This window comes from Lepus europaeus, chromosome 7 (assembly GCF_033115175.1).
Source record: "Lepus europaeus isolate LE1 chromosome 7, mLepTim1.pri, whole genome shotgun sequence".
NCBI classification, from domain to species: Eukaryota; Metazoa; Chordata; class Mammalia; order Lagomorpha; family Leporidae; genus Lepus; species Lepus europaeus.
The window spans coordinates 63,927,996-63,942,437 of NC_084833.1; the positions used below are offsets into that span (position 1 = coordinate 63,927,996).

Consider the following 14,442-nt stretch of genomic DNA (forward strand, 5'->3'; position numbering starts at 1 on the left):
GGCAAAGTAATTTAGAACTTTTTCATAGAGAGGGTCTTCAGGGTTGTGTAAGCTTCTGGCCTGGACCCCCTCGTGAGTGGCACACCTTTAAAATTCACCAGGCAGGAAGACCAGAGCCCCTAGGCCGTGACTGTGGCATCACTGCAATTCTGCCCCTTTTCTTTGCCCTGCTTTCTTCATGGGGGGTGGGGAGAATCACAAAGGTTCAGCAGGTTGAAAACATAAAATGGAGACTCAGTGTCGATAACACTATTCTGCTTTCCTACCTGGGATAATCATCACGTTTCTCATAGTTGTTGAAGACCACACACATGCACACACACACACACGCATGCGCCCACATGTGTCCCTGGCACATTTTCCTGTTTCCTTGGCTACAGCCCTCCCCGTCTGTCCTCCAACCTTAGGCTCCCATTGCTCCAGCCATTGGACCCCTTGTTGGTCCTCATCTTTTGGTAGCTCTTTGTGTTTGTTCCTGGGTTTCCACTGTTTATAAAGTCTTCCTGGCCTGGAAAAAAACACCTGCCCACAAAGCCCAGATATGCCGGTCCCCCGGCTCCCACCCCAGTGGTGGCTTCCTGTAGTTCTGTGTCCTGTTGGCCATACAGAGAGGGACACTCAGGGCTGCCGCGGTCCACAGCTGGGTTCGGGGGGGCCCTGAAAGACAAGTCAGCCGGTGTCTCGATCGTCTGCTGTCCCTCCCCGACATCAGATCATAGACACCCGATTCTTGATGTACACATGGTAAGGGTCACTCCGCTTGTCCACTTTGCGGGAGCGGGTGTATCCTAGGATGAGGCTGCCCACGGTGACAGCAAACAGGAACATGACGAAGAGGATGTACATGTAGGAGTTGTCGTCCCGGCCAGGCAGCCTGGCCTGCCGCTGCTCAGTCTGGTTGTCTGGCCCTGGTGCTGGCCCTGGTCCCGGCCGGCAGAGCAGGTTGCTGTGCAGAGTGGCGTTCAGAGCCTTGAGCACAGAGTGCAGACTCTCGTACCAGGCCTGAGTCCCGTTGGTGGCCTCCATAGCAGCAGAAGTTGAGGGGGGCCGAGGAATCCTAGGAGGCTGTAGAGCGAGAGCAGAGAGAGACGACAAGCTTCTGTTAGCGGCAGCGCTCAGAGCCCAGCTGCAATCCCAGCCCCAGAGTTTGGTCATTTATTTGTCTGTCTGTCTTCTCTCTGGTCCACGTGCTCAACGGGCGGGGACTGTGCCTGCGTCACTCACTGCTGCATAAAAGCACTGATTGGGTGATCCATCAACACTTGTGGAATAAGGGCCACCCCCACCAAGGGAGCCCCTAGGACTCTATTTTCTAGGATTCGGATTCTTAGGCTAGAGGCACTTCGTCTAACTCCTTCCATTTTATTCATGGGGAAACTGAGGCCAGAGCCTATCAGTGGCTTGCCCGTGACCACAGAGAATATTAGTGGTCAAGCAAAGACAGGGGGCCTTCTTCAGAGGCCAGCTTAGAGCCCCTTCCATGCCCACGCCAACTCTTGGCAGAGTACTTTGAACGCAGAACTTGGGGTATCAGCCAGGACTGGTCCACACTCTCATGCAAGACTTTGGGGCCTTCTGCCATCCGGGACTTGGGCCATCTTGTCTGGATAGGGGAGGGGAAAAGAGCAAGGGCTCACGGAGTTAAGACCCACGAGGCACAGGTTCTCATCTGCAACCGTACTTGTAAGAAATGTGTGCCTTGGGGCAGGCATTGTGGCACAGTGGGTAAAGCTACCACGTGCAATGCCGACATCACTATGTGCTGGTTCAAGTCCCGGCTGCTCCGCTTGCAATCCAGCTACCTGCTACTGCACCTGGGAAGGCAGCAGGAGATGGCCCAAGTGTTTGGGCTCCTGCCACTCACGTGGAAGACCAGGACGGAATTGCTGGCTTCTGGCTTCAGCCTGGCCCAGCCCCGAGTGTTGTGGTCATTGGAGGAGTGAACCAGTAGGTGGAAGATCTCCCCTCCCCCTTGGCTTTTCCTCCCTCTCTTTGACACTGTCCCTTTCAAATAACTTGATTAGTTAATTAATTATTTTTTTAAAGTGTGGTTTCTTCTTCCCTCTCATGGTCCAATGGTAAGTAGCAGCAGCACAATGAAATGAATGCCTCAGCGAAGCAGTCACCAGCCACCGTGCACCACGGGTCCCAGCCGAGTTCCATGCTGGGCTCTCAGGGAGGCCCAGACCGAGGCCCTGCACGCAGGCTCAACACCAGCTCCACTGTGATGCCAGGTACAAACCAGGAGCTCCTGCAGCATAAAAGAAGCGGCGAATTCTAACCAGGGCTCAGAGCGCTTACGGCAATGGAGGCCTTTGAGTCGGAGCTCTCAGGAGGCAGGAAGGCCCAGGAAGGAAACAGAGGAACGAGCAAAGGCAAGAACGCACACAAAATTAGAAGGGTGGAGAGTAGCATGAGGAAGCTGGCGTGTACAGTGAATGGGGAGCTAAGGCAGGAGAGGCCAGCGGGGACCACAGGGTGGGGCCCTTGGGGGCCACGCCCAGGGGCTGGCACTTGATCCTGACGTTGCAGAAGAGCCACGGAGTGGTGGTAGAAGTGGGCGCCCGGAACGATCAGCTCTGTGCTGGAAAGATCACTGTGGCTGATGGAGGGGACGCACGTGGAGGCAGGGGGCGGGGTTACAAGGATCTTGAAAGTGTTGATGTTCCAGAAGCAGAGCAGGGCTGAGGGGATGATGAATGTGAGGTGTGTCTTGGGGAGGGAATAGCTAATGGGAGGACCAGAGGGCGAAGGGGCCTCCAGTAATTCTGCGAGTAGATGACGGAGAGAAGCTGAGTGTCCAGAGGAGCCTGCTTTAAGGGAAATAATTCACTTGCCCTACTTGGGATTCAGTTTTCTCACCCGTCCACCAAAAAAAAAAAAAAAAAATCACCAGGAGTTGTTACAAAATGGATTGGGTATAGGGTTTCCATTTCACAGGATGAAAAGGTTTGGAATCAAGTAAGATGGCAGTTCAGACACCTGCTTTCCACATCAGAGTGCCTGGGTTCAATTCCCACCTCCAGCTCCTGATGCTGGCTTCCTGCTAATGTGGACCCTGGGAGACAAGTGATGGGGTTCCTGCCGCCGCCACCCATGAGGGAGACCTGGGCTGAGTGCATTGCAGGCATCTGGGAGGGAGCCAGTGGATGGGAACACTCAAGTGCTCTCTCTCTCTCTCTCATTAAAAGTTCTAACTTGAGATCTGCTGCACAATGTGAACACAGCATAACTGAGTTGTATTCTTTTTTTTTTTTTTTTTTTAGATTTTTATTTATTTATTTGACAGGTAGAATTACAGACAGTGAGAGAGAGAGACAGAGAGAAAGGTCTTCTTTCCGTTGGTTCACTCCCCAAATGGCCGCAACGGATGGAGCTGTGCCGATCCAAAGCCAGGAGCCAGGAGCTTCTTCCTGGTCTCCCATGCATGTGCAGGGCCCAAGCACTTGGGCCATCCTCCACTGCCTTCCCGGGCCACAGCAGAGAGCTGGACTGGAAGAGGAGCAACTGGGACAGAACCGGTGCCCATATGGGATTCCAGCGCCACAGGTAGAGGATTAGCCTAGTGCACCACGACGCTGGCCCCAAGCTGTATTCTTAAACTGTTAAGATGGTATAGTTTATCCTATTGCTTTTTGCCACAATTAAAACTTTTTTTAAAAGATAATCATCTTTTTAAAAGATGCAGTGGGTACTCCACTTCCAATCCAGCTCCCTACTAATGTGCCTGGGATAGGAGTGGGAGATGGCCCAAGTCCTTAGACTCTGCACCCATGTGGGAGACCCAGAAGAAGCACCTGGCTCCTGGCTTTGGTCTGGCCCAGCCCTGGACATTGCAATCATTTGGGGAATGAATCAGTAGATGGAAGATAGCTCACTTTCTCTCTCTCTCTGTCTTTCAAATAAATCGTTAAAAAATAAAATAAAAGGATCATCCCTGCTCAGCCTTACTCCAGGCCTGCTATGAGCATATACTTTTATTATGTTGAAGGAAATTTTAATTTTTTGTTTTGAGAAGCTAATCTACATAGAAAACACAATGGAAGCAGCACCCACAATGCAGCTGGAGCCCCCCTTCCCAGGGCAGTCGCCAGCACCAGTTTCCTTAACTATCCTTGGCGAGAGGTTTCAACTGACAGGATAGAGTGAGGGCGATCTCCATCTGGAAAACTCACCGGGCAGCAGGCAAACTCGCTGGCTCGGAGCGGGCCTCAGGAACTTCCTGGTGGGTGCTCCAACGCTCCTCAGCCCCTTAACCTCTACAGGATCTCCGTGCGCACCTCTGGGGTCTCAGTATTGGCATCTGGAGCTGGGAAGGCCCAGAGCTGGCAACCAGGGAAGGAGGCAGAAGAGGAAGGATCCCGTCACACAGAATGAACTTCAGTTCCGGGGTAGATCACCCAGGCGTTGTGCAACAGTCTTGCCACAGGCTCCGCTGACCCCTCCCAATTCGCCTGCTCTTCCTGCTGCAGCTGGGTCACAGCAGCCCAGGGTTGCAGTCATAGGAACTGTGCCGTGGCCCTGGGGCCTCCGACTGCTGGCCCCACTTCCAGGCTGACAATGTTTTAACTGGGGGGACTTTATGAGAGACCTCGATGTACCGTGTGGACTCCTGCTCAGCTACAAGTTAACATCTGCAGCCTGGAACAGTCCTTGTTTTCAAAGTGCTGGTACCTTAGCAAGAGCCTTTTAGAAACCTAAGGGGGTGATGGGCGTGATCGAATGACAGTCCACAGCTCAGGGAAATGCACCTGTGACAAAACTAGATTTTGAATTTTTTTGCCTCAAAGTAAATGTATCTCTTAATTCCATTTTCCTTGAACTTCTTGAAGTGCCCCCCAGAGGTGCAGCATGGGTTTGTCATGGAGATTCAAAGCTCCTGCAGAGGCTGGAAGGGGCTCTGTGCCCACTGAGTCCAACGCCCGCCCTCACTGTACAGCGAATGGAAACGCAGGGAGCTGTCAGCTCAGCGGCCACCTGTGTGACTGTGGGTGTGACTTCCCCTTTCTGGGCCTGTGGTTCTGTCCGCATCTACAAAACAAAGGGGTTGCAGGCAGCTGTAGCAGCCTGGATGGTGGCCGTCACAAAACCAAGCTGCCAGGGGAGGGGAGGTAGAGGCTGGGTGATCCCATTGGCAGTGGGAGGGGCTCTAGAAAGAGCCCCTCAAACCCCCAGACAGAGAGGGCTGAAGATTTCTTCCCTGTGGGTTAAGACACTCTTGCACCTGGGCCTGGCTGACCCCTAACATCCCAGCCTCCATAAACTGAGCCCTGGATGGGTTGACGTGTTGGGTTTCCTCTTTACAACTCACCTGCCCCAGGGGTCTGGCCTGGGGAGGAGAGAGGTTTTGAGCAGAAAGTGGGGGCAGGGGGTAACGCAGAGGACAAGACCAAAGAGGAGGGGTTCAGGGAAGGGAACAGAAGTTCCCAAGCCCTTTCATCCCTCAGGTCCTCCCGCAGAGCCACTCCAGACTGACCCGGATGTTTGCGGTTCTGATGGGAGGAGGAAAGAGGCCGCGGAGCTGAGTTTGGGTGGGGGCAGGGCCGGGAGGTGCAAGGGCATCCTGTTTGGGTCGGGAGGGGACAGGCTGGTTCTTTATGAACTGCCCCGGCTGCCAGGTCAGGGGTGGCAGAGCCCCTCTGGACTCCCTGGCTTCCCTTTCTAGGCGATGCACTGAGTGAGACGCCCCTGGGAGGGGGCGCACACAGCTCCTGCCCCAGAGAGACCTCACCTTGAGACAGGGGATACAAATCAGAAAGGAAGGTCAACAGTTGCTGAGCAAGTTGAAAGGAACTTATTTATTTTATTTTGTATTTGAACGAGAGAGAGAGAGAGAGAGAGAGAGAGAGAAAGGTCTCCCTTCTGCTGGTTCACTCTCCAAAGCCCGGGCTAGGCTAGGCTAGGCTAGGCTAGGCTAAAGCAGGAGTTGGGAACTTAGCCCAGGCCTTGCACGTGAGCGGTAGGGACCCAACTATTTGAGGCAGGGTCTGCATTCGCAGGAAGTGGGAATCAGAAGCCGCGCCAGGACCGAATCCAGGCACTCCCATATGGGAGGCCAGCATCGCAAGCAGAGTCTTAACCACGAGGTGAAATGCCTACCCATGAAAGGGGCTTCACAAACGATCCAGAACGAAGGTCACAGAGGGGAAGTGCACAGTCCAAAATGACGCAGCAGGTGAGTAGCGGAGCGTGCATGAGCACCCAGGTCCCCGGGGGCCACTTGGTGCACCGTTCCCTCTCATCTGAGCTCATGTCACCCCAAGCACAGCCTCCCTGAATCAGGGGGCACCACTTCCTCTAATGCCACCCCTGCCTGCAGACTCTGGACGATCTTGGCCCGGGGCCCAGGGCAAAAGGAAATGGGTCAGCTCTGGAGGACGCGTTCTCTTTCCTTCACGTCTCTCCTCCAGGGCCCCTTCTGCTCCAGACCTGCCCCGGGGCCCTGCAGGAGTGAGGCTCATTCTCCTGGACCATGAGCATGCGTGGGATGCACGAGGCCGTCTCACCACCACTGCGGGCTGGCGGACTGCTGCGGTGGGAGAGGGGCCGAAGGAGCAGGCCAGGACATCTGCGGGGAGGGAGACACGGGAACAGACCCTGAGCTGGAAGGGAACTTGGTGATCATGTGGTTGGTGCAGCCCCTTCTTTTGAGTAGTGGAAAGCAGAGACCACTTCCACCCAGAGCAATCACTTGCTCAAGGGCTCACAGCTGCAGCCTGGGACCAGAAACCAGGTGTCCCCTTCTACTGTCAGCTCCCTGCTGCCTGCAGAATGAGGTCTAAACTCCTCTCATTGTCATCCAGACTCCTTTAGCCGTGCCCTGGCCACTGGCCCTGGCTCTATTCAGCTCTCCCCAGGACTCAGAGCTACAGGCCACTCTCCAGCCATGCTTCACACTCACACACCTCCTGCCTTTGCTCATGCAAAGGCGATCATTCCCTTCCACTCTTTATCTGCCCAGCCATCTCCTGCTCCTTCAGAGATCCAGTTCCAGCGTCACTTCCACACACCTCCACCTTGAGCCACTCTCCTCCATACTCCCTGCCAAGCTGGTCTCTCCCCCTTGCCTATCCCAAAGTGCTTTGCACAAAATCCTATCAGAACAGTGTGCTGTATTGACATTGTGCATGTATATGTCTGTGTGCGCATGAGCGTGGGTATGCATACGCCTGTTAAACTAACCGTGTGTCCGAGGCCTCAGAACAACGACCTGTGCTTCACACATTTCTTTATTCTCCAGGCCTGAGCACATATAAAGCACCCAAGAATGAATGGATCAGTGCCGCCTCTGTAATGGTACGCCTCCTGCAGTGCTTGCACAGAGTCATGAGAACAGCCCACAACACTATTTTTTTTTTTTTTTTTTTTTTGAAAGCAACCTCAGGGCAGATTCCATTTGGTCTGGGAAAGGGAGGCTCAAAGAAAAGCAGCCGGCTTGCTCAGGTGAGGAGGGTTAGGCGAGGAGGAAGTCTACGCCGCCTTGGGGAGCCCAGACGCTCCCTGCACCTGCACCCCATTTAATCCAAAGGGCAAACATTCTTGGCCCCAAAACTCCAGCAATGGCTTTGCAACCCTCTACCCTATGTTCCTGCCCAGGGTGTGGCTTGCCGCACACACTCGGTCCAATTCCCTTAGCCTTTCAGCGGTGCCGTTCACAACTCCAGTCTTGGCTGCACGCTTGGTGCGTGGCCTTGAGCCCTGCATTCATTCCCTCTGAACCTCACCCTGAGACGGGGATAATTACCCCTGTGCTGCTTATCGTAGGCAAGAACTGGAAGAAACCACAGGTGGGGACGTGCTATGTAAGAGAATGATTGGGCAGGCTGCCCCCACTACTGCCCTCTGTCTCATTCTCCCCACCCCCACATTACTGAGAACATTCCTAAGTGCCCCCTCCCCACCCAGGCTCTCCTTATCCTCAGAAAAAGGCAGGGTCGGGGTGGAGGGCTGAGGGTCTTGGCATTTTTCTCAATTTTTGGAAACACTTACCTTCTTCAGCACCTGCCTGTGGCCCACCCTCTCTGTCCATCCCTGAGGTTTCTCACCATGTAGGGGCACCCTCTGTGGTCCCAAGGCCTGCAGAATACAGAGTGTTGGAGCTGCCTCTCCACCCTGTTTGGCCAGGGCATCCAGGGTGTGTCCTGGTTAAGCCGCTTCTGCACCCTGAGCCTCGTTCTTCCTCATCGGTAACATGGGGTTTAGCTTGTGCCCTCTTAGGCATTTTGAGCTCCCACATGTGAGGCTTCTGGATAGAAACATGGTTGGAAATGCATGGAGAGAGGTAGGGATGGAGAGCCTGGTTGGTTGTCCTCTCCAGGAGCCAAGAAGGAAGCCTGCAGCAGTTTCCATGCCTCCAGCAGGGGTCTCCTGCAGTGGGCTGGGGCTGCACACCAGGAAGGGGCTAGCCGCTTGGACATTTACAGCACCCATGAAGAGGTGAGAGTCCCGGGCTACAAGTAAGAACCTGGGCTCTAATTCTGTCTGCCCCTGGTGCTCCCGGGGCCTCAGTGGCCCCCTATGGAAATTGATGGAATAGCGAGGGGGATTAGGAGCAGCTACTCACCGAAGGGCTGAACTCATGTATTCTCCAACAAGGGACTCCCGGGCCCCATGGGGCTATGTCGGGGAGCAGGACGCCCATTTCGCAGGAAAGGGAAGCCCAAGGCGAGGACAGGCGGGCGGCTGGCTCAGGTTTGCAGCCTGTAAACCTGAACTCTTCCTCCGGACCCCCAGCCAGGCCTGTGTTGCCAAGAGCAAGGGATGCCTTTGGGAGTCCTCCGGTTTTCCTGGGACTGGGTCGGACCTGGTGCCGTCGGCTCTGCGCAGCAAGAAGCCGGCGCGGGGGCCCCCAAGGGTCATTTCCGCGTGCGCACAGGGACCTGCAGGGCAGGTGTTCGCTTGCGTGCCAATGGGCGTGCAGGCACTTATGTGTGGTTATGCCAGAGCCCGCGAGCAACCGGCTCAAGCTCCGATGATTTCCCGGCTGGGCGTGCAAGGGGCCCAGCCTCCCCGCCCCTCCACTGCCTGTGCCGCCCTGGGTCCCGGCGCTCGCCCGGGGAGCGTGGGCTCCGTAGTTGAGCCGCCCCCAGCTCCGGTCGCAGGTTCCAGGAGAAGGCGCCTTGGCCCTCGGAAGGAAGATGGGAAGACCCCGCATTCGCCAGCCTTCCCACCCCTGAGGGTGCGCCTTACCTACCTCTCTGCAAGGCTGCGAGGCGGGCGCCCCGCCTGCTGGGTGGACACTGCGCCCCCTGCTCGGGGTTGCCCGGGGAACTGCACGCCTCTGCGCCTTGCCGGCCCCGGAGCGCTGCCCCGGGCGCCCAGCACCGCCCCGTGCCCTCGGGGCTCTGCGCTCCCTTTTCTCTCCCCGAGGGCGTCCCCTCCCCGGCCCTGCCCGGCCCCCAACACACCCACTGCTCCCGGGCTGGCTTTGGACGCCTCCGCCCAGCTCCCCGGCCTCACCCTGCTGTGGGCTCCCTTCCGTCCCCTGCAGCGCCTGCTTCCTGGACCTGAGACCCAAGGCTCCTGGCTCCCGCTTGGGCTGAGCCAGCGCGGCGTGAGGCTGATCTCCCCAAGGAGGCTGAGCGCTGGGGGCGGTGGGATCACACTTAGCTCTGCTGTCTCTCGGCTGTGGCTGCACCTGTGCGGCCGTGGGCAAGTCAGTGCCCCTTCACTGGCCCTTGGCTTCCTCGCTGTGAGATGGGGCCAGTCCCACACACACATGCTTCCCAGGCCTATAGCTGGGGTCAGATGAGACCTTAGAGCCCGAACGATTAGCGACCCCCTGAGTCCAACACGGAAACGCCCTTTTCCAGGCGAATTGCAGAGGCTCAGAGGCGGTTCCCGGCTCTCACCAACCAAGTCGGTGGCTGAGGTCAGACTCAAAATGCACCCACAGCGCCCTCCTAAGCTCCAGCACACGGGGGACTGGTGGCCCTGTTTGAGGTCACAGCTTAGTGCTCGCTACCCCAGAACACGCTTGACTTTCCTGCCGCCAGGTCCTCATGCCAATGGTTGCTTCCTTACTGGTGACATTGCAGGCTGCAGAAGACAAGCAGCCTGCCACAGCTGGGAAACCAGGGCCAGGAGGCTGGGGGCAGGGGAATGGCCAGCAGTGGGCTGTCCGGGCTCTACCAAAGCCCCCTGGCAGCCTCCAGCCTCACCTCCCAGTGACTAATAACAAACCCAGGCCTGCTCTCAACCCTGCCAACCAAAACCGGGTCCAGGATATCAGGGGCTGGAACCCTCCGTCTCAGAATCTAGACTCTGGGGGTGGGGGTGGGGGGTTGCCTTTTCAGAGCCCTGCCGTTAGATGGGCGTTTTGTACAAAACGCCTTACTTCTGTGCTACGCGTTGGACCCTGCTGTGCCTCTTCCTCAAAGAAGTCATCTGATGCAAAGGCTTGCTGAAGGCAGCCTTGGGGAAACAGCCCTGGCTCAGCCTGCCTTCCTTCCCAGATCCTGCCCTTGGGCCTTGTGTTGACTTTGTGGGATGGTTTCTTTTTTCTTTTTATTTTTTTTTTTAAGATTTATTTATTTTATTTGAAAGGCAGAGTCACAGAGAGGCAGCAGAGAGAGAGAGAGAGAGAGAGAGAGGTCTTCCATCCCCTGGTTCACTCCCTTATTGCATCCACTCGTCAGCTAAATTGAAATATTACAAAAACCCATGACAATCACCCATGAATTTTATTGAAAATGAGGGGCAAGGCTACCGACCAGGACCGACACTCCTTACCAGAGTGCAGCCCCCAACAGCGAGTTACACAGCTTTTTATAGTATTCTGTCCACTAGGGCTCACAATTTCAAACCAAACCCTTGGTATGCAGTGAACAATAAAAAGAAAACAGAATATGGTTGTAAGATAACAGTTAACAATAACAAGCCCAATAACAGATCCAAGATATGGTTGTAAGATAACAGTGAAGGACACATTTCTGTCAACCTAGTTCTTGGGAATTTGGGCCCACATAGTTTCACAAGATACACCCTTAGCCATTGGCAAGCAAAGCTAATATGTACAGAAGCAAGAGGTCTGCAATTAGCTTTTAGCCATACTCACTCCGTTTTGATTTTGACTCTACACCCCAGGTGGCTGCAATGGCCAGAGCTGCGCCAATCCAGAGCCAGGAGCCAGGAGCTTTTTCTGTGTCTCCCACATGGGTGCAGGGGCCCAAGCTCTTGGGCCATCTTCCACTGCTTTCCTAGGTCATAGCAGAGGGCTGGATCAGAAGTGGAGCAGCAGGGACTCGAACCGGTGCCCACATGGGATGCCAGCACTGCAGGCGGCGGCTCGACCTGCTACTGGCCCTGGGGATGGTTTATTACAGCTGTTGAAAGTAACTGCTCCAGGAGCTTCCATCTAACAAGCACTCACCATCCTGTGTTAGAACCATCTTTCTTTGTTGACGCCATTCCCACAGCATAAGCCCTCTGTGGGCCCTGGGTCAGCCCAGCACCACACCCAGCGCAGACTTCAGGAAGAATCTGTTAAATGAATGAATGGTGGCTACAAAAGGGAAAGTCCAAGAAGAGATGGCAAGTGAGAGAGCCTGGAAGGCGGGCAGGAGGCTCACCATCCCCCGCAGCAGGATCACATTCTGAGAACCTGCTGGATTTGTCTGTCCAGGCAGCTTTTCAGCACTGCCACTCCCCGTGTTTTACCCTAGCTCCCCTTGGCCTCCGTCTCTCGGCGAGTGGCACCAGCACCCACCTGATTTCTTCGTTTTCTTCATGGAAATCAAGGCAATCTTCTATTTCTCTGTATATAAGGGGATTTCAACAGTGCATAGAAAATGGAATTAAAGAGAAGTTTATTTTGGTGAGAAATTTTTAAGAATGTTTTTATTTTCATCTACTTGAAAGAGTGGGAGGGAGGGAAGGATGTCTTTCCTCTTGCTGGTTCACACCCTCCCCCCTCCCCTTCCCCTGCCCCCGCCCCCTGACCAAATGTCCACAGCAGTCAGGATTGGGCCAGCCCAAAGCCAACTCTCTCTTGTCTGCAACTTCCTCTTGGGCCCAAGCCCTTGAACCATCATCTGCTGCCACCCACCCAGAATGTGCTAGCAGGCAGCAGGATCAGAAACAGAGCAGCTAGGACTCCAACCAGCACTTCCACATAGGACACAGACATTGTAAACCGTGGCCCAAGCTGCAGCACCACAATGCCCACTGCAATGCAGGGGCCGGGGGCGGGGGGGGGGGGGGATGAAACCCATGCATACCATGGGTCTTCAAAAAAAGTTCATGAAAAAGTGTATTATAAAAAAAGCACCGATTTCAAATGTTTTACACCAAAATAAGCTTATCTTTTAATTTTATTTTTCCATGAACTTTCTAAAAGTACCCCTATTCGGATTCGGATCTGGCTTTCCCTGTAGGCCGCCAGCTCTATGAGAACAGAGAGCAGAGGTGTCTTTTTTGCCATGGTATTCCCAGAATGCAACTCAGGGTCTGTCCAGGAGGTGGGGTGAGTGTGGGCGGTGTCAGTCAACAGTTCCAGGAGCCTGTGCTACAGGCAGGTCCAGTGTCACTTCAAGCTATTCCATTCTGTGACTCATGAGAGCCTGGATGTGTACCACCACGGTCTTATCTCCCCTTGGCCTGTCAGCTTCACACTTGATCCCTTGCACCCCCAAATCTGAAATGCAGCAGCAGACCAGATGTTAGATTGGGCCCCCCTCCCCTTCTCGCTCCTCTAATCCACCAAGGGGACTGCTACAGCCCCGTCTGCTGTGCTTGTGGGCTGTCTGAAGAGGTGCGGCTTGGATTCTCCCTGTCCTGGGAGGAGCCCCTGGGCCTGTCGCGGCATGTTCCCCCCTGCACAGGAGGCCACGAGGCTGTCTGGTCTCAGCCCCTGCCAGATCCAACCTCTGGGACTCAGCCAGCTCCCCAGGAATGACAGGGGCCACACCAAGATTCTTGGCCCCACCAGGAGTGTGGACCATTCACAGTCTCAAATGAATCGTCACACTGCTGCCTCATTTGGTCTTTTGGGGTCCAGACTTGGGTTCAGACTACGAACCTGCCTCATACACTCATCCCTTGGTATCTGGGGGAGCGGGGGGAGGGGTGGTGTGGTGGTTCCAGGATCCCCATCAGATACCAGAGTCTGTGGACGCTCGAGCCTCTTGTATAAAATGCCATAGTGTTTGCATATAACCTATACACACCTTCCCAAAGTAGATATATTTTTATTTCTTTTCATTTGAGAAGCAGGGAGACAGAGATCTTCCATCTGCTGGTTCACTTCTCAAATGCACACAATAGCTGGGGATGGGCCAGGTTAGAGCCAGGAGCTCAGAACTCAACCTGGGTCTCCTACAGGGGTGGCAGGGGCCCAACTACAGGAGTCACCTGCTGCCACCCAGGGTGTGCGTTAGCAGGAAGCTGGGATTGACAGTGGAGCCAGGACACGAACCCAGACACCAGGGGGTGTCCCAAGTGGCCTCCACCACCACTCCAGGACCTTCCTTTGCCCTATAGAGTTTAAATCATCTTTAGATTACTTTTAGTATCTAATACTATGTAAATAGCTGTTATGCTGTGTTGTTTAGAGAATGAAAACAAGAAGGCCTGTGGCGCCAGTACCCCAGGTTCTGTCCCGGTTGCTCCTCTTCCAGTCCAGCTCTCTGCTGTGGCCAGGGAGTGCAGTGGAGGATGGCCCAAGTGCTTGGGCCCTGCACCTGCAGGGGAGACCAGGAAGAAGCACCTGGCTCCTGACTTTGGATCAGCACAGCGCGCCGACCGTAGTGGTCATTTGGGGGGTGAACCAACGGAAAAAGGAATACCTTTCTCTCTGTCTCTCTGTCTAACTCTGCCTGTCAAAAAAAAAAAAAAAAAAAAAAACACCAAGAAAACAAGAAAAAAAAGTCTGTATATGTTCAGTACAAACACAATTTTAAATACTTTTTCCTTTTTCTTTTTTTAATCTTCTTTCCTCCTTCCTCCTTCCTTCTCTCCCCTCCGCTACTTCCTCCCTCCCTCTTCTCCTTCCTTCCTTTGTTCTTTTTTTTTTTTATTTGAAAAGTGGTGAGACAGAGAAAGCTCTTCCGTCTGATAGTTCACTCCCCAAAATGCTTCTAACAGCCAAGCCTAGGCTAGGCTGAAACCAGGGGACTGGTACTTAATCCGGGTCTCCCATGTGGGTGGCAATGAGCCAAACACCTAAGTCATAATCTGTTGTCCCCCAGGGTTCAGATTAGCAGGAAGCGGGGCAGAGACCGGAACCAGGCACTCCGACATGGGATGTGGGGGTCTCAAGCAGAGACTTCATCACCGCATCAAACATCTGCGCCCCCTCCCCACCACACACACAAGTAGTTCTGTCGCGGGAGATCGGCTGCTCAGGAGTTCTTGTCTCCGCACAAGAAAGAATTCGACGTGAGACGGAGCAGTGGTCAGTGAGGAGCAAAGTGTAAAGAAGAAAAATAATGAAGAGAGGGCACC

At 54.6% G+C, this 14,442-nt stretch overlaps 1 protein-coding gene across 2 annotated transcripts; it reads right to left on the reverse strand.

Annotated features, from left to right (window-relative positions):
• Window positions 1-220: 220 nt before the first annotated feature.
• On the reverse strand, window positions 221-9,258 carry KCNE3 (potassium voltage-gated channel subfamily E regulatory subunit 3). 2 transcript variants are annotated; one of them, XM_062198252.1, is made up of 3 exons: window positions 9,194-9,258; window positions 4,176-4,325; window positions 221-1,065 (listed from the first exon to the last, which is right to left on the reverse strand). In XM_062198252.1, the coding sequence occupies exon 3, from the start codon at window positions 1,024-1,026 to the stop codon at window positions 709-711; it is 318 nt and encodes a 105-aa protein (XP_062054236.1). In that variant the 5' UTR covers window positions 1,027-1,065; window positions 4,176-4,325; window positions 9,194-9,258; the 3' UTR covers window positions 221-708. The 2 variants fall into 2 exon arrangements, with proteins under 2 accessions (XP_062054236.1, XP_062054237.1); XM_062198253.1 differs by lacking the exon at window positions 9,194-9,258 and having other exon boundaries at window positions 4,176-4,335.
• Window positions 9,259-14,442: the final 5,184 nt, after the last annotated feature.

Coding starts and splice junctions, on each gene's coding strand:
- KCNE3 (XM_062198252.1), bottom strand. CDS start 1,026: ATGGAGGCCACCAACGGGACTCAGGCCTGGTACGAGAGTCTGCACTCT.